At 48.7% G+C, this 15,384-nt stretch overlaps 6 protein-coding genes and 1 long non-coding RNA gene across 10 annotated transcripts; 3 read left to right on the top strand and 4 right to left on the bottom strand.

Moving 5' to 3' along the window:
• Positions 1–3,034: 3,034 nt before the first annotated feature.
• Positions 3,035–4,177, bottom strand: LOC9641282. The gene is made up of 2 exons (XM_002970694.2): positions 3,708–4,177; positions 3,035–3,425 (listed from the first exon to the last, which is right to left on the bottom strand). The coding sequence occupies exons 1-2, from the start codon at positions 4,045–4,047 to the stop codon at positions 3,103–3,105; spliced, it is 663 nt and encodes a 220-aa protein (XP_002970740.1). The 5' UTR covers positions 4,048–4,177; the 3' UTR covers positions 3,035–3,102.
• A 26-nt stretch (positions 4,178–4,203) lies between these two features.
• LOC9633164 lies at positions 4,204–5,980 on the top strand. Of its 2 annotated transcripts, none has more exons than XR_002992468.1 (6): positions 4,204–4,421; positions 4,466–4,614; positions 4,703–4,763; positions 4,816–4,877; positions 4,943–5,464; positions 5,537–5,980. It is a non-coding gene; the product is annotated as an uncharacterized LOC9633164 (long non-coding RNA). The 2 variants fall into 2 exon arrangements; XR_002992467.1 differs by having other exon boundaries at positions 4,206–4,421; positions 4,484–4,614.
• LOC9633163 (casein kinase II subunit beta) lies at positions 5,144–7,314 on the bottom strand. 2 transcript variants are annotated; one of them, XM_002970693.2, is made up of 10 exons: positions 7,215–7,314; positions 7,060–7,159; positions 6,884–6,994; positions 6,678–6,827; positions 6,535–6,620; positions 6,298–6,463; positions 5,680–6,230; positions 5,534–5,629; positions 5,401–5,445; positions 5,144–5,345 (listed from the first exon to the last, which is right to left on the bottom strand). In XM_002970693.2, exons 2-7 carry the CDS (start codon positions 7,139–7,141, stop codon positions 6,058–6,060), a joined length of 768 nt encoding a protein of 255 aa, XP_002970739.1. In that variant the 5' UTR covers positions 7,142–7,159; positions 7,215–7,314; the 3' UTR covers positions 5,144–5,345; positions 5,401–5,445; positions 5,534–5,629; positions 5,680–6,057. The 2 variants fall into 2 exon arrangements, with proteins under 2 accessions (XP_002970739.1, XP_024531462.1); XM_024675694.1 differs by having other exon boundaries at positions 7,060–7,151; positions 7,215–7,259.
• On the bottom strand, positions 7,245–10,180 carry LOC9641281 (tyrosyl-DNA phosphodiesterase 1). 2 transcript variants are annotated; one of them, XR_002992466.1, is made up of 17 exons: positions 10,150–10,180; positions 9,933–10,088; positions 9,631–9,882; positions 9,402–9,566; positions 9,289–9,349; positions 9,168–9,238; positions 8,845–9,102; positions 8,704–8,793; positions 8,516–8,650; positions 8,314–8,463; positions 8,154–8,257; positions 8,045–8,098; positions 7,906–7,996; positions 7,614–7,848; positions 7,473–7,562; positions 7,379–7,408; positions 7,245–7,315 (listed from the first exon to the last, which is right to left on the bottom strand). XR_002992466.1 is itself a non-coding variant. In XM_002970692.2 (16 exons), the coding sequence occupies exons 1-15, from the start codon at positions 10,159–10,161 to the stop codon at positions 7,495–7,497; spliced, it is 1,902 nt and encodes a 633-aa protein (XP_002970738.2). In that variant the 5' UTR covers positions 10,162–10,180; the 3' UTR covers positions 7,294–7,408; positions 7,473–7,494. The 2 variants fall into 2 exon arrangements, 1 of the variants encoding a protein (XP_002970738.2); XM_002970692.2 differs by having other exon boundaries at positions 7,294–7,408.
• Positions 10,181–10,249: 69 nt separating this feature from the next.
• On the top strand, positions 10,250–10,963 carry LOC9641280 (60S ribosomal protein L21-2). The gene is made up of 2 exons (XM_002970842.2): positions 10,250–10,531; positions 10,639–10,963. Exons 1-2 carry the CDS (start codon positions 10,295–10,297, stop codon positions 10,882–10,884), a joined length of 483 nt encoding a protein of 160 aa, XP_002970888.1. The 5' UTR covers positions 10,250–10,294; the 3' UTR covers positions 10,885–10,963.
• Positions 10,964–11,011: 48 nt separating this feature from the next.
• Positions 11,012–12,864, top strand: LOC9633162 (cation/calcium exchanger 4). The gene has a single exon (XM_002970841.2). It carries the CDS (start codon positions 11,035–11,037, stop codon positions 12,835–12,837), a length of 1,803 nt encoding a protein of 600 aa, XP_002970887.1. The 5' UTR covers positions 11,012–11,034; the 3' UTR covers positions 12,838–12,864.
• Positions 12,865–12,904: 40 nt separating this feature from the next.
• On the bottom strand, positions 12,905–14,648 carry LOC9633161 (pentatricopeptide repeat-containing protein At4g02750). Its single transcript, XM_002970691.2, has 2 exons — positions 13,216–14,648; positions 12,905–13,070 (listed from the first exon to the last, which is right to left on the bottom strand). Exons 1-2 carry the CDS (start codon positions 14,646–14,648, stop codon positions 12,905–12,907), a joined length of 1,599 nt encoding a protein of 532 aa, XP_002970737.2.
• Between the last annotated feature and the right edge of the window lie 736 nt (positions 14,649–15,384).

Here is a 15,384-nt window from a genome sequence, read left to right as displayed (position 1 = left end):
TAATGCTCCTTATACCTTGGGCATGCTATAGATTCTAAAAAGTGGTTATAGGATAACCACTCACAAACTGGATGGTTCAGTTTTACAACCTTAATTATCATATTCATATGTCATTAATTGATAACATCTTTTACATTCTATTTTTTCTAGAAGAAGATTAACCATTATACAAAAAGTACAAAAAATTACCTTACTATTAATTAGTCTTCTCCTAATAATACTAGAAAAATAAAAATTACTATTTAATTAAAAAATTATAGTTGCTAATATACCTATTAACAATAAGAAAACGGGTGGTCCAGGAAAAATTATAGAAATTAATGAAAGTAAGTAAAGTATAATTACGATAGAAGAGTATAATGTCAAGGAATCAAAGGATTAGATGTGATTCATATCAAATATTTATGGTTTTAATGGTTAATTGTTTTATACAAACCTTAACTATATATGTGTGTGTGTGTGTGTGTAATATTCATTTTCATGGCAAAGCAACCTCCTCTTCCTCTTTTAAAGCAGCAATTGGTGTAGTTGTTTGATGTTATATGGTTATAATTAAACAATTAAACTTAATTAATGTGGTGCAATTTTTACTCTTGTTATCAATCCTTGCATCCAACCAAATTTCTTCCATGTGACTCTTGGAGGTGATATATATCATTAATTTAATCACTTTGTAGTGATTGCCACTTATCATTCTTAGGATGATATTTAGTATCTATGTAAGTTTCCCACATGTCTTTAAAAGATAATGCTGCAATAGTATAATGGTTTATATAAGGATTGGAGTCTTCTTCTATATGTCTTCAAGTACACATTTATACATTTTAATGATAATTACATCATTTTTGTCAAGGCTATTTAAATTAGTTATGTAATTTAGTGTTTGCTTCCAAAGCTTTTTACTTTTACTTTTACAAGCATATTCTTAAATTGAAGGTGGCCAAAAAGTCTAGAGGGTGAACACAATTTGCCTTTGACTCCACTTATCACGGCTACAGAAGTTAAGAAACAAGAGGAAAGGTATTATACTTTTTGTAATAGAGATTAAAGCACTAATAAAGGAAAATCCATTGTTTCCAATATTTTTTCCTTTGTGAGAATATAAAGATTACTTATAGCAAGAATCAAGTTTAGATCTACCACCACAACAGATGGTAAATCATGTTATTGAGCTTGAACCAGGTTCATAACCAGTGTTTAGAGCTCTCTATCAAGTTTCACATGCAGAATCACTTGCAGCTAAAGGACATCAACTAAAGGACTTGTAAGTGAAAGGTTATATCCAACCAAGTTAAAGTCATTTTAGAGCTTTAGTGCTGCTGGTTGAGAAAAAGGATGGCTCCATGCAACTTTGTGTTGACTATCAAGCTCTCAATAAGGTAACTGTGAAGAATTCTTATCCTTCACCACACATTGATGATCTTTTAGATTGTTTTGAAGGTGCATGTTACTTTTCTAAGATTTATCTTAAGAGTGGCTATCACTAAATTTGAATTAAGGAAGGAGATGAATTTAAGATAGCATCTCAGACTGCTTTTGGCCACTATGAATATTTGGTCATGCCCTTTGGACTCACTAATGCTCCTACAACCTTTATGGCAGTCTGTTTCAAGATTATTTGCAAAAGGGAGTTTGTTTACTTGGATGATATACTCATCTACACTAAGACTGAAAAAGAATAACTTGACCTACTCAAGAAAAATGAGTTCTATTTGAATCTAAAGAAAAATTTCTTCTTCCAAGATCATATTGAGTATCTTGGGCATGTGGTGACCTCTAAGAGAGCCTGGTGGGATTTGCTGTGCCACGCCCGCCGGATGCACTCATAAGGCCTCGGCCCCGGCCGCGGCATAGATCCCGCGCGTGGATTTTTCTATGATAGCATCTCCCTTGAGTAGTTTGCTTTATAAGAATGCTCTTTTTAAGTGGAATGAAGTAGCAACTTCTAACTTTGCACAACTTAAGATGGTAGTGACGGCAGCTCTTGTCTTCATAATGATGATGCCAAAATCGGTGCTATGCTCATGCAAGACAATCATTTAATTGCTTTTGAAAGCTATAAATTTTCAAGTGCTAAATCTCATTACTTAGTTTATAATAAAGAATTTCTTTCCATGATTTACCTTGCAAAAGTGGAACACTTTCTCATGGGTGTGGATTTTGAAGTGCATTCATGCACTACAACATTATCTTACTCAGCCAGTTATGAATAAGTGACAGGCTTGTTAGTTGGCCTTCCTCACTAATTTTCATTTTAAGATCATTTATATTCCTGGTAATAAAAATTTAGTGGCTGATGCACTAAGTTGGAGAGCATACATTAATGCTATTTTGGTGGTTCTCACTGATTTTGTGGCATCTTTTCCACATAAGTATATGACTGATTCTTATTTTAAGCCTATTTATGAGAGTTTTAAGCATGAGCTACATCCAAAAACTGAAATCTCTTTGTGTAAAAATTATTCTCTTTCTAAGAATTTGCTTTATTTCCATGATCTCCTTTGTTTAAGGACACTCAAATTATGCTTTTACATAAAGCTCATGAGAAGCTATATATTGTTCACTGTAGTTTTCAATATGAAGGTTGGTATTTTTGAGTATTATAAACCATGCAAACTTTGTTAACGAGTAAAAGTGCCACAGGAAAAGCTAAGGAAACTTTTGCAACTTTTACCTATTCTCTATGGACTTCAACACAGGAGCAAACAAAAAACTCAAGGGTATAGTAAGGCATGTTAGGATAAAGAACTTAATTTACCCTAAGACTCACAATGGAGTGGTAGTGTAGTAGTTTTTGAGGTAGATTGGGGGTGGTTGGGTGGTGAAGAGCTTCAAGAGGAGGTGTAGTATAAATTAGGGAAACTAGGATTTTGTCTTTTAGCCATTAACCTTCAAAAAATTTCAATATTTAGAATAGATAGTTTAGCATAATACAAACATTTAGGTTAATCTTATATTTATAATTTATAAACCTTTTAAAACACTTCTAGGTATACTCTAGTCAGATCCATGTATTTTTGTGACAATTTTAGTATTAATGCGGCTATGCTGAGTGTAGAATTATTAATTTTTTAAAATACTCTTGTATATAACACAGAAAAATCACAATGACTTACAGAACTCTGTGACAAAGTTGGCCATCATGGGATCGTAGTCGGGAGCTTCCATTTGGAAATGGCCGACTCCAGGGACGAGGCGCGTCTCGGCTCTCCCAACCGCCGACTTGAGCTTGGATTCCAGCTGCTTGACGCTCGTGAATCCATCGCGAGTCCCCATGACGAACAGCTTGGGCTTGGCCGACTGGAGGATCGCCTTGTTGTGGCGGCCGAAGAGAACCGACGCCCAGAATCCAAACGGGTAGCCCAGCCCCACGTATCCCACCACTTCTTTCACTTGATCCACAGCCGAGCCAGCAATTGGAGCCCCTGGAATCGAGAAAAGAGAAACTAGAGTTAGAACCCAAAAGGAAATGGATGGTCCATTCTCTCATCTTGATGATCATCCATCAAGAGTTCCTGTTTCGATCAAGAAATGCTTCCAAACAAGACTGAAGATAACACAACAGAACTCCAAAGCTTGGGAGAAGACAAAACGCTTCCTACCAAGAGACGAAGAAACGAAAGAGGAGGAAGAACAGCTATGGAAAAACTAGAGCTTCCAAACCGACTAGAAACAAGAGTACGATCGGTCGGAGGAGTTTCACGTACCCGCTGAAGAGCCGACGAGAACGATCCTCGAGGCAGGGATTTTCTCCACGGCCCACTCGCAAACTCTCACCACGTCCTGGACCTCCGACGATCCCGTGAGCGTAGCCCGCCCGGAGGATCGCCCAGCCCCACGCATATCAAACGTGACAACCAGGTATCCCCTGTTGTTGAGCTCCGTCGCCATCCCTTTGAGCAATCCCTGACACCCGCCAAGCACCGTGAATTGGTGCACCAGAACCAGCGCCAGATCTGCGATGCGCGCCTCCTCCGCCGGCCTGTAGATCCTCACAGCGAGCGAGATTCCATTCCCTCCATCCACACTCTCGAATTCCACTGCCATGGCCACGATCTAAGCTGGCGCCGGGGGATTCCCAGCTCCTGGCGAGCTACAAACACCTGCTGATCGGTCGGGGAGGGAAGATCGCGCGCCCTGGTGCCCGCATTGTCGACGATGCCGCTTAAAAACCCTAGCCAACAAAACCAAGGCTCTTTTCCATGTCATAGGAGGAGGAGAGAAGGGACATTCGATCGATCGAGCGAGAGGGAATCGCTGTGCGCCTCAAAATCCTGGTCGCTCTATCGGATAGAAGCGAGCGATCGTGTCGCTTGTGCTGGAAGGGTAGGGTTTTTGGTTCTCCCAGAGTGTGGGTAGGGCTTTGCAATGCCGCTGCGCCTCCTCCTCTAGAAGCGCGCAGATCTATCGTCTTCGTCGAGGTATGTGGAGTAATCTCTCCTTGTTCTTCCTATCTTCTCATTAGCTCTTTTCATTTCATCAGTAGCAACGCAAAGCGAAAAAAGAGGTTTTCTTTTCGCGAGGATCACAATGGGTTCCTTGCTGGGCGATCTTCCTTCGTACAACCCGCACAATTTCAGCCAGTTGAGACCATCGGATCCTTCTCATCGCTCCGTAAGAGATCGACGAGCATTTTCTCTTCTTTTTTTCTTTTCTTGCTTGACTGACCACCATTTCTTTCTTTTTCTTTTTTTTTTGTCAGCAACTCACACCGCTCACTTATCACGCTACTCACGACCGGACGATGCCTCCGGCGGATCAAGGTAACCATCACCATAGCTTCGCGAATTTGAGCTAACTTTGCTTTCTTTGCAGTCATCTCCACTGAAGCTACCAACATTTTGCTGAGGCACTTCTATCAAAAAGCCGATCACAAGGTAAGTTCTTCCCGATCAATGCTATGGTTCATTCATCCATCACTCACTCGAGCGTATGCAAGCAGCTCAAGTTGAAGCGCTCGGCCACCGATTCGCCTCTCGGGGATCACAAGCGTCCCAAGAGCACAACTTGCGCTCCAGAGAAGAGATGATCGCGAGTTCTCGCTGTACTAAACAAGCCCGCGATGGAAGAAAAAAAACAGAGGTTGGCTACACAGGTTTGATGAGCAGAATCCATTTTCTCGATCTCTAAGCTTGTGAATATCTAGATCGACAATGGTAACTTTCTTTTAGAAACTTGTGTACACAGGTGATTCATCGCTCGGTCGCCCTCTAGCAGATCTCTCACTCCGGCTCGTACTCGATCAGCGTCGGCACCGCCCAAGGCTCGTTCTGCGCGGAACTCTTTATCCTCTTCACGTTGAACTGGAGTTGCAACTCCCCGAGTCTTTCGACTGTGGCTTTTCCCTGTTTGATCCATCGTCACTTCGGAAATGAAAACGCTACTCTATCAACGAGTTACCTGCTTGTCTTCGAGAACTACGTGCTCCGAGATGGCCGCCTTTGCCTTTGGTATAAGAAAACTTGTAAGTTTCTAGCTCTTGTGTTCTAAGCCTCTAGCTCGTGTTCTAATCTTGACAAGCTTGCTTGCTTACCAGGCTGTAGAAATGCGAGAGCTTCTCGGCGTCGAAGCCTCTGTCAGTGACGAGAAGCTTGGAAAATCTCTGCTTGGCGACCCTCCTCGTCCCGGCCTGGAAAGAACGAACAAGCGATGAGGAAAAACCAGGAAGCTTGTAGCTACCTCCGTCGATTGTAAGCCCAAGACAACGCTCCAGGCCTCGCCTAGCCGATGCAAGAAACTTTGGCTGTGATCTCCTCCACCAGCGCAGCGAATTCGACTGCTTCTTCGTCGTAATCTCGGCACCAAAGCTCGCTGGCTGTGATGGAAGCGCGGATCACAAAAAGCTCTGGCGCTGTCCATTCGATTCGATTCGAGAAAGATAAGGGAAAAGGGCGGAGAATTCCACTGTATACACAGGCAGAAAAGAGTTTTTACAACCACGTAAGAACGTAAGAAATAACGGCTAGTTTCTTCTTTGGAACCTTTTTTTACCCTGTGGATTTCTCGATTATAAGTACAAGATCGTCAGGAAAATATGAGAAAAAATCGACTGGATTGTCAAGCAACTTCCATATCATCGCTAGACGCGGATGGTTTATGAATTTTAAAGCCAAAGATCCTGGGAACGTAGCCAGACGACGATGGATGCTTGACACAGGGCTTGATTTCCATGGGATGCGTCAGGAGTAGCAAGTGCGCGAATGTGGGACCAAAGTATGCGCCATCGACACCTGGAATCCAGAACAGAGATCTTAGCGATGGCGAGAAAGATAAGATAACAACAGGAACTTTGCTTACTTCGATGTTGCACGGCGATCGGATCAAACACGTCTTCGCACCGGGGGCAGAAGAAGCGAACCGTGGACACTCCTGGATCGTCCGAGAGCCCAACTGGAAGACAAGTTTGATCCTCGCAGCAGGATCTCGGGCACTTTTCAAACTCTTCGTGCTTGAACTTTCTCGCCTGGACAAGAGGAGAAGAAAAAAACATGATGAACAAAAGAAGCGTTTTATAAGTGATGTGAGAAAACGTACCATGGCCTCGAGTCCTTTGGTGGATAGAATGTACCGCCTGTGGATCAGACCATACAACTTTTGCGCTTCTTCATCGAAATACCCCCCTGGAAAAACGAGAATATTCAAGGAGGGAGTGAGAACGAGAGAGCTTGAGAACTTACTGTACGTCTCGAGGATGTCACGCAGAGATCCATGATAATCCAAGACCTCGTTGCTAAGCCCGTGGAGATTAAACTGATCCCGGATGAAGTCGGTGTCAACTCTCACGAAAAGATCGTTCTCCTTCTGCGAACAAAAAGCCTCGATCCATCCTGCCATAACCACAATTTATAGTTTCTCCATAGTGATCCCAGCTCTCAAAACTCACCAGGAGAGTTTTCCAAGTGCTTCTCTCGCTTGAGCGCCTCCACATTGCTCCTCTGGCTCCCCACGAAAAACTTGATCTTCTTCGGCCGCCCTTCCGCGGCGTTCTTCATCTCTACAAACACGAGAAAAACCTCCCTTGTCAGCGCAAATTCCATTTGTTCTTTCCTTTTTACTTACGCTTGGAAGCCGCGAGGCCGTAGAAGCGACGATGACTCCTCAGCAGTTGGCGGCAGCGCAAGACGCTATGGATTTCCCGCATCCCTGTTGCCCTAAACCCCTAAAACCCACGAACCAATCTTCACGGCCTTGTCACCTCGAGTCCCAAACTTCACCTTCCTTGGCGCCCCATAGCCGAGCTCCAATCGCAGCGCATCCTGGCCGTCCAACCATTCGCACTTGTGGGATTTTTAGGGCTCCTCCGGCGGCGTACTTTCTATTAGTAGAAAGGGCCAAAGTTATATAAGCTCTATCCATAAAAGAAAAATATTAAGGAAACCTTTCCATAAGTATCACTTCCATGATTCATCTGGAATGGAGATTCGAGCAAACCATCGTCAAGACAATGATAAAAACATGGAAGTGATTCAAACCTTGCGAGGAGTATCGAGGCCTTTAGTTTGGCCATCGTTTGCCATAGACGTCTGGGTGTAAGTATTGCTTGTCCCACTTCCATGGTTCATCTGGCACGAAGAATCCAGCAAGCCACTCTAAAGACAATGGAAGCTTCAAACCTTGCGAGGAGTATCGAGGCGGCGGCAATGCGTAAGGCAGAGGCAGCCTTATAATCTTCGCGTTGGTATCTTCTTCCTCGTCCACGCTCTCGGTGGCAGCGAGAGTGTACAGCTTCACGTTGGGTGCTTCTCCGGTTTCGCAAGCCTCGTTTTCGTTGATCAGGGGCAAGTCTTCGGTGCAAGAGTATCTGTTCTTGAATTTGCTGAGCATCGAAGGCAGGAAAACTACACCCAGCTGGGGAGAAGATGAAGTCAGGACTGCTGCGAAGCTCATTTCATTAGGAATGCAAACCTCGTAAGAACGGATCATTAGTTGTGTCTTGTTCTTTTGCAAAGCACCCCACGCCGCTTTGCTGAGATTCGAGGACGTGAGACACACCCAACTGCGTGGGAGATATGTCACAAAATATCAAGGAAATGCACGGACTTACGCCAGAGCGTTTTCCCGAAAGCGTACAAAAGTCTTGATGTGAGGCATAGCACGACTGCATGACAAGAACAAGAGCTTGAGTTTTTGCAGCGTTTGAAACAATGGTAAACCTTCTTCCAGTATGCTCTGCTTGCCACCGCGACCAGTACTTCTTAAGCAGTGGCTTCTCCACATTTTTCGCGGGACTTGGAATCGCGGCCCCAGCACGATAGCCCTGAGAAGACGATGTAAGTTCAGTTCCAGCGTCTATAACGGGAAACAATCGCTGACCTCGAGTGATTGTCGAACGTCTTCAACGGTGGGAAAAATAATTTGAGCTTCTCCTAAGCCCAAGCGTCGCCCATCAAGTGTCGAACCTTCGCTTAGCGAAGACGAGAATTCTTCCATCCATTTCTCGTCAAGCGATCCAAGCGAGGAAAACTGCAAGAGATGAAGCAAGTTACGACGATGCATAGATCGTGACTCTAGGTACCTGATACACAAGAGGAGAATTCTGGAACTTTTTATCAAACTTCTCTTCCTTCAAAATCGAACGGAGCTTCATATGACCCCACTTATTCAGCTGAGGGCCACTGTGATAGCCAGGTATGGATCCTATCAGCCGTACCTGGTAGCTAGAAGCGTCAGTTCCATTCACTTAAAAGTGCGAAATATAATTACCGCAGCATTGCTGAAATCGAAGTTTCGGAAGTAGATTGCGTTGATCTTCATCTGTCCATGGTGTTGGACATCTACGGTACATCCTGACCACTGTAAAAAAACTGATCTTGTTCGCGAAAGGCTACAGGAAACTTGACGTACCTCAAGGGCTGTCAAATAGTCCACCAGATCGTTTTCAAAGTCTGATGCAGTGGTAATCCCCGTCATACTTTTGAAAGGAAAATCTTGCATCCACAAGCCTTGAGTCTTGTTATTCCAATCGATATTGATCAGGTTTGCAGTGTGCACAACAACTCGGACACCAGTTGGATAAACAAGTAGCATGGCTTTGGAATGGTGTGTTCCATATGAGATCCACAATCTCGGCTTGAAGAGTAGCCAGTTACTTGGCTTCACAGACTACACACAAAGATAACAAAAAAAGCATTACACGAAAGCTACACAATAAACACAACAGCGCAAACCTGCAGTTGTGAAACGTTGCTCTCTCCGTGGATCATCACCACTTGCGGGATCGACCTCAAAAGCGGGCAAGCTACGAATAAAAAAATTATTTGGAAGAAAAAAAAAAAGCAGTAGCTTTACCAGAGAGCAGCCACTCGATGTCCACCATATAATTTGAGAGGATCGCAACGAGAACATCGCCCTGACTCAATCAGAAAAGTTCTTAAACGTAAGAGCACCAAAGCACGAATTACCTTTATCACATCAGAAATTCGCACGCACCCAGCGTTCGCCCAGTCGGGCAAGCCTTGAACTCGCAGTAGCTGGAAACCACAAGGCGACCTCGCGCTGTGAAGCATTTTCGACTTCTCGGGCTCGCCACCTCGCGTGTTCTTCGAGCGCACAGTCGTCGCCATCTCCTGAGCTCACAAGAGGAAATGCTTGTTTCACGAACGAAGATAGGAAAAGAGATTGGATAGATACCTCCTGCTGCAAAGCTCGGGCGAATGCTTCGTCGTCCTCGATTTGCCGCTTTCGCTTGTTGGAAGCAAGCACATTGTCACTTTGAGATGCTACTGCCTTCCCTTTAAGCGCAGAACACAGCATAAACTTGAAGAAGCGATCTCCTGGGACCATCTCGACAATGTCGCCAGCACGGAGTGGAGATTTGGACTGCGAGCTGAGGATAATCTTCACGCTGGAGCCCGATTTGATCGAGATTGAGCTCGACCCTGTCTGGAGTGCATCGATCGATCGAGAAAACAAAGAAAATGCAAGGATCATACCACTGAAATCTCCATCTCCAATGCCGACGAAGAAACCTCAACAACAAGATTGCTGCTCCTTCCGACCGAGTTGGAACCTCGAAATATCGGTATCGCTGCAACCGACGGATCCTCCTCTCCATTTGCAAGCAGCGGAAGCAGCAATCCGATTTGATCCTGGCAGGGAAAGAGCAACAAATCAAAACCGCCGCGATCCCGATCGCAAGGAAGAAGATACCTCGACTTCCATTCCAACCAAGAGCCCTAAAACCCGGGCATTTTCATTGTATCATCCTGACCGTCCGTTCTGATCTTTAAATCGATCCTAGGGCTCACAGGATTAGGGTTCTTCCGGCGGCTAGGGGAAAGAAGGAGCTAACGCAATGCCGGCGGGACACGGGCAGAGGGCGCGCACCAGGGATCTGTTTGCGAGGGAGTTCCGCAAGAAGGGGCCGATCCCGCTCAGCGTCTACCTGCGCACATTCCGTGTGGGCGACTACGTGGATGTCAAGGTGAATGGCGCGATCCACAAGGGCATGCCGCACAAATTTTACCACGGCCGCACCGGGGTTGTGTGGAATGTCACCAAGCGCGCGGTCGGAGTCGAGATGAACAAGCAGGTATGCCTCGCGGATCGATCAATCTTTCGAGTTTTAGCTCTTTCCTTTCCAATTCGATGTGGGTTTTCGCAAGATTTTGATGTGGATTCCTGTGCTTCTTCTGCTAGGTGGGGAACAGGATCATCAAGAAGAGGCTACACGTCCGGATCGAGCACGTCAAGCCCTCGCGCTGCCGGGAGGATTTCCTCAAGAGAATCAAGAGCAGTGCGGAGGCGAGGAAGAGTGGCAACAAGACGTGCCTCAAGCGCCAGCCCGCGGGGCCAAAGCCCGGATTCATCGTCGAGGGCGCGACGCTAGAGACTGTCACTCCTGTGCCATACGATGTCGTCAACGATCTCAAGGGAGGCTACTGAAGAGCCTTCTTCAAAACACTTTTTTTTGCGCGACCTCTAGTAAATGTTTGTGACCTCTCCAAGAACCCTAATTTTTCTATGAAGCCGTATTTTGCCCATTTTCCCAAGAACCCTAATTTTTTGGGTTGGAGATGAGGAGCAGCGTCTTCGATGAGGTCCGTTCTAGGGTTGGCTTCGTGGGCCGTGCTTCTCCTCTTCCTCTCCGGGCGCATTCCCTCCAATCCCGCGGCAATCAGCCACTCGCGGGGAAGAGCGCTCCTTGATCTCGCGCTCGCGCAGCCGGCAGCCGCCCCAAATCACTTGATCGGCAGCGGCGGCTGTGACAGCCCAGGGAAATCTCACGATGCGTGTTCCTTCGTCAAGGCTCACGCCCGCGACTGCGCGTCGGGGGGCGCCATCGATTACACGCGGATCTTCTTCTGCCGCTTTGGAGCTCTCCCATGGCTGGGGCATTTGCTGCTGGGCATTTGGCTCGCCTCGCTCTTCTACATGCTGGGCAACACCGCCGCCGACTACTTTTGCTGCTCGCTCCAGAAGCTCTCCAGCTTGCTCCATCTCCCTCCCACCGTCGCGGGGGTCTCCTTGCTCCCTCTCGGCAATGGAGCTCCGGACGTCTTCGCCAGCATCGCGGCCTTCGTGGGAGCTGGAGCCGGCGAAGTTGGCCTCAACAGTGTTCTTGGAGGAGCGGTGTTCGTGACTTCGGTGGTGGCGGGGCTCGTCTACGTGATCACTGCCGGGAGAGCTTCTTCCTCCGTCCAGCTCGATCGCCACTGCTTCATCCGGGACGTTTGCTTCTTCCTCGTCACCCTCGCGATCCTCACGATCATTCTCTACGTTGGGAGGATTAGTTTCTGGGGAGCTGTGGCCTTCGTCTCGATCTATCTCGTCTATGCCATCACTGTGGCTGCCTCGGAGGTGATCAAGAAGCAAGCATCCAAGCTACGGTGGCTGCCCATGCAAGCCGTGGTTCACGACGAGGATCCAGAGAACAACTGGTACACACCGCTGATGGATCCGGATTCTTCCGGGGCGACGAGCAACCCGATCGAGATCACGTTGCCGCAGTGGAGGTGGGCTTCTCACGTAGCGATCTACGCGCACCAGCAGCCAGTCGAGGAGGCTGTTCCTCGCCCGCTCTGGGGATGGAGCGAGCAGCAAGAGGAGCACGAGTCTTCTCGGAACTGGAAGAGCTTTTTCCACAGGCTCTTCAAGATGGTGATCGACTGGCCGCTCACTATTCCCAGGCAGCTCACGATTCCTCTCGTGGAGGACAAGCGATGGTCTCGTCCGGTGGCAGTGGCGAGCGTCACTCTAGCTCCGGTTCTCCTCGCGTTCCTCCTGAGCGCCGGAGTTTCGCCCTCCAGCGCCTTCTACGTCTACTCCTGGGGATTTGGCAGTGGAGCTGTGCTCGGCCTGGCGGCTTTCTTCGTCACGACCCCGGATCATCCTCCTCGGAGCTTCGTCTTTCCCTGGGTGGTGGGAGGGTTCCTCATGAGCATCGTCTGGTTCTACATCATCGCCAAGGAGCTCGTGGCGGTTCTCGTCAGCCTGGGGGTAATCCTGGAGATCGACTCGTCGCTGCTGGGCTTGACGGTGCTGGCGTGGGGGAACTCGATGGGCGATCTCATGGCCAACGTCGCCATGGCTTCCAGTGGAGGTGATGGAGCTCAGGTGGCGGTATCGGGCTGCTATGCGGGGCCGATGTTTAACACTCTGGTTGGGCTGGGGATCTCGCTGCTGCTGGCGAGCTTGAAGACGTATCCAGCGTCCTTCGTCGTCCCCAGCGATCGAAGCTTGTACTACACCATTGGCTTCTTGGTGGTGGGATTGATCTGGACGCTGCTACTTCTTCCGGGGAGGAGGATGCAACCCAGTCGAGCGCTGGGAATTGGGCTTCTCGTGCTCTATTCTTCGTTCTTGGGGATGAGAGTTTTTCAAACTTTTGTTCACTGAAAGAAGAAAGCCATTGCTATTGTCTATGGTAATTTAGCTATTGTTCCTCAAAACTATGGAAGATCGTCTAGGAATAAACGATTGTGTTCTCCTTGGACAGCGGAAGCACTCGAACCACATCTGAATCAAACTTTGGAACGGTGGTCATGATCAGATCAGCCGGCTCATCCGCTACCAAATGCGCTTGCTCAGCGGCACCACGTCCATGTGTTTCTCTACTGGCAGAGTAGCAGCTATTGCGATCGATAAGGACAAAATGCCAAGAACCCTAAAATTACCTTTAACCCTAAAGGTGAATATTCGCCCGTGCCCTAACTTTTGAAAAAGCGCGCGGCATAGATGCTCGAGAGCGCGATGTATGGCGCGGGGCTCTCGGGCCAGAGCTCGCTCGCCCTCCTCGCTGCCTCCTGGCCTATCTCCACGTCCGCGTGGCCCTTGCAAGCGCTCAGCAGCGTCGTCCACGCGATGAGGTTGGGCGCGTAGGGCATCGCCAGGATCACCGCCAGCGCCTCACGGAGCTTGCCCCATCGCCCCAGTGCGTCGGCCAGGCACAGGAAGTGCTCGCGGCTGTGCGCGCATTGGTAGTCCGCGGCGATGGAGTGGAAGAACTGGATCGCGTCAGAGCCGCTGGTTGACGCCAGGACGCTCAAGAGCGTCACGTCGTCCACCTCCACGCCCTCGAGATTCATGGCCGTGAAGAGCTCCATCGCGTCGCGGCCCATGCCATTCTGGGCGTAGGCCGCGATCGTGGTGTTCCAGGCCACGGCATCACCACGGCCAGTGTTCCAGGAATCGAAGATCTGGCGGGCTTGATCCAGCTGCCCGCATTTGCCGAGGAGATTGATCGCTGCGTTGCCGAGCTCGATCGACTGGCACAGCTCGTCCTGGAGGAGGGATATCTCGGCGAGGAGGAGCTTGCCCTGGGCCAGCGCCGCGAGATTGGCACACGAATCTAGCGCCACGACGAAAGTGATGGCGTTGGGCCGGAGGCCGTCTTGATCCAGGAGCTTGAGCAGCACCATAGCCGAGCTCGGATCGCCGTTCTGGGCGTAGCCGGCCATCATCGCGTTCCAGGACACGAGATTTCGCTCTGGCATGGCATCGAACAGCACCCTGGCGCGATCCAGATCTCCGCCCTGTGCGATCGCCGCGACGATCGTGGTGAAGGAGATCACGTCGAGCTGCGGCATTCGATCGAAGACCTCCATAGCGGCGATCAAATCCCCGCTCACGGTGTAGCCCTGGATCATCGCGTTCCAGGAGACGCTGTTCTTCTCTGGGATGCGATCGAAGAGAATCTTGGCCGAGGAGAGATCGCCGCTCTCGGCCAGCGCAATGGCCATGGCATTCCAGGAAATCACACTCCACGCCGGCATTCGCCAAAACACCGCCACCGCAGCCCCGATTCGATTGTTCCTGGCATAGCCAGAGATCATCGACGTCCAGGAGCTGCAATCCCGTCCAGCCGGCATAGCCGTGAAGAGCGCGGACGCGGCATCCACATCCCCTTCCTGGCAGCTCGCCTGGATCATCGCGTTCCAAGCCACAGCACTCCTCTCCGGCATCGCTAGGAACAAAACCCTACCCTCGTCGATCTTGCCCTGCGCGACGTGACCCGTGACGATCGTCGTCCAGGAGATGAGATCCGTGAGCGGCATTCTGTCAAAGAGATCTCTTGACCGCCGCAAATTCTCTCTCTCGGCATACGCCTGGATCATAGCGTTCCAGGACACGACGTTCTTTCCAGGAGTGCGATCAAACAAAACCCTAGCCTCGTCCAGGAATCCATGGCTAATGTAGGCTTGCACCATCGAGTTCCAAGACACGGGGCTCTTCCTGGGCATAGAATCAAAGAGATTCCTCGCAACGGCAAGATGCCCGGATTGGGCATATGCTGTAAACATGAGATTCCACGACACGGTATCGTGGCTGGGCATCTTTCGAAAGAGGTTCCTGGCATATTCCAGCTCCTCGTGCCGCGTGTGTGCGCCCAGAGTGATGTTCCAGGAGAAAAGATTCCTGGTGGGCATTGTAGAGAAGGCTTGCCACGCGTCGCCAGCGCCGCCGAGGGCGCCGTACATCTGTACGACGAGATTCGCGACGAAGGCCTTGCGGATCCAGCCATTGCTGGAGACGTGAGCATGGATGAGCGAGACCTCGCTGATGCGGCGGCATCCACGGAGGAGAGACGCGTACGTGTCGGAACTGGCGGCCGCGATGCCACTGTCAATGCTTTGGAGGGCTTTCAAGATGCCGGGGTTGGGCATATTCCTGCCATCTCTATAGCATTTTCCCTATCTATTTCGCTGATAAAGCTCAAGATTCGAGAGATATGGAGCTTGTTTCCTACTCTACATTAGGAAGTATTACTGTTGTAATTAAAACTTAAGAGATATAGACTCTACCTTAGGAAGTATACCTTTGCATCGTCCTGGATGTTCAGAACTTGGACCTTGATTTCCACTCTGCCTTGGAAGTTTACTGTCGTAAAGTCCTCGGCATCATTGTCCTGGAAACTCAAAACTCGAGAGACATGGAGACTCTACC

The sequence above is a fragment of the Selaginella moellendorffii genome, unplaced genomic scaffold (genome assembly GCF_000143415.4).
Source record: "Selaginella moellendorffii unplaced genomic scaffold, v1.0 SELMOscaffold_15, whole genome shotgun sequence".
Lineage (NCBI taxonomy): Eukaryota > Viridiplantae > Streptophyta > Lycopodiopsida > Selaginellales > Selaginellaceae > Selaginella > Selaginella moellendorffii.
Note: the sequence above shows the minus strand (reverse complement) of the source record. Positions and strands in the feature narration are given on the sequence as shown.

Excerpts from the sequence above, each read along its gene's own strand:
- LOC9641282 (XM_002970694.2), bottom strand. The coding sequence starts at position 4,047 with ATGGCAGTGGAATTCGAGAGTGTGGATGGAGGGAATGGAATCTCGCTC. Across the intron at positions 3,426-3,707 it reads TCTCGTCGGCTCTTCAGCGG|GGGCTCCAATTGCTGGCTCG; the intron begins GTACGTGAAACT and ends TCTCGATTCCAG.
- LOC9633163 (XM_024675694.1), bottom strand. The coding sequence starts at position 7,255 with ATGCGCTGCGATTGGAGCTCGGCTATGGGGCGCCAAGGAAG. Across the intron at positions 6,995-7,059 it reads CGGCCTCGCGGCTTCCAAGC|AGATGAAGAACGCCGCGGAA; the intron begins GTAAGTAAAAAG and ends TCGTGTTTGTAG. Across the intron at positions 6,828-6,883 it reads GCACTTGGAAAACTCTCCTG|GATGGATCGAGGCTTTTTGT; the intron begins GTGAGTTTTGAG and ends TGGTTATGGCAG.
- LOC9641281 (XM_002970692.2), bottom strand. Across the intron at positions 9,350-9,401 it reads GAATTTCTGATGTGATAAAG|GGCGATGTTCTCGTTGCGAT; the intron begins GTAATTCGTGCT and ends TGATTGAGTCAG. Across the intron at positions 8,794-8,844 it reads ACTATTTGACAGCCCTTGAG|TGGTCAGGATGTACCGTAGA; the intron begins GTACGTCAAGTT and ends GTTTTTTTACAG.
- LOC9641280 (XM_002970842.2), top strand. The coding sequence starts at position 10,295 with ATGCCGGCGGGACACGGGCAGAGGGCGCGCACCAGGGATCTGTTTGCG. Across the intron at positions 10,532-10,638 it reads GAGTCGAGATGAACAAGCAG|GTGGGGAACAGGATCATCAA; the intron begins GTATGCCTCGCG and ends TTCTTCTGCTAG.
- LOC9633162 (XM_002970841.2), top strand. The coding sequence starts at position 11,035 with ATGAGGTCCGTTCTAGGGTTGGCTTCGTGGGCCGTGCTTCTCCTCTTC.
- LOC9633161 (XM_002970691.2), bottom strand. The coding sequence starts at position 14,648 with ATGGTGCAAGCCTACATTAGCCATGGATTCCTGGACGAGGCTAGGGTT. Across the intron at positions 13,071-13,215 it reads AGGAGGGCGAGCGAGCTCTG|CTGCTACTCTGCCAGTAGAG; the intron begins GCCCGAGAGCCC and ends CGATCGCAATAG.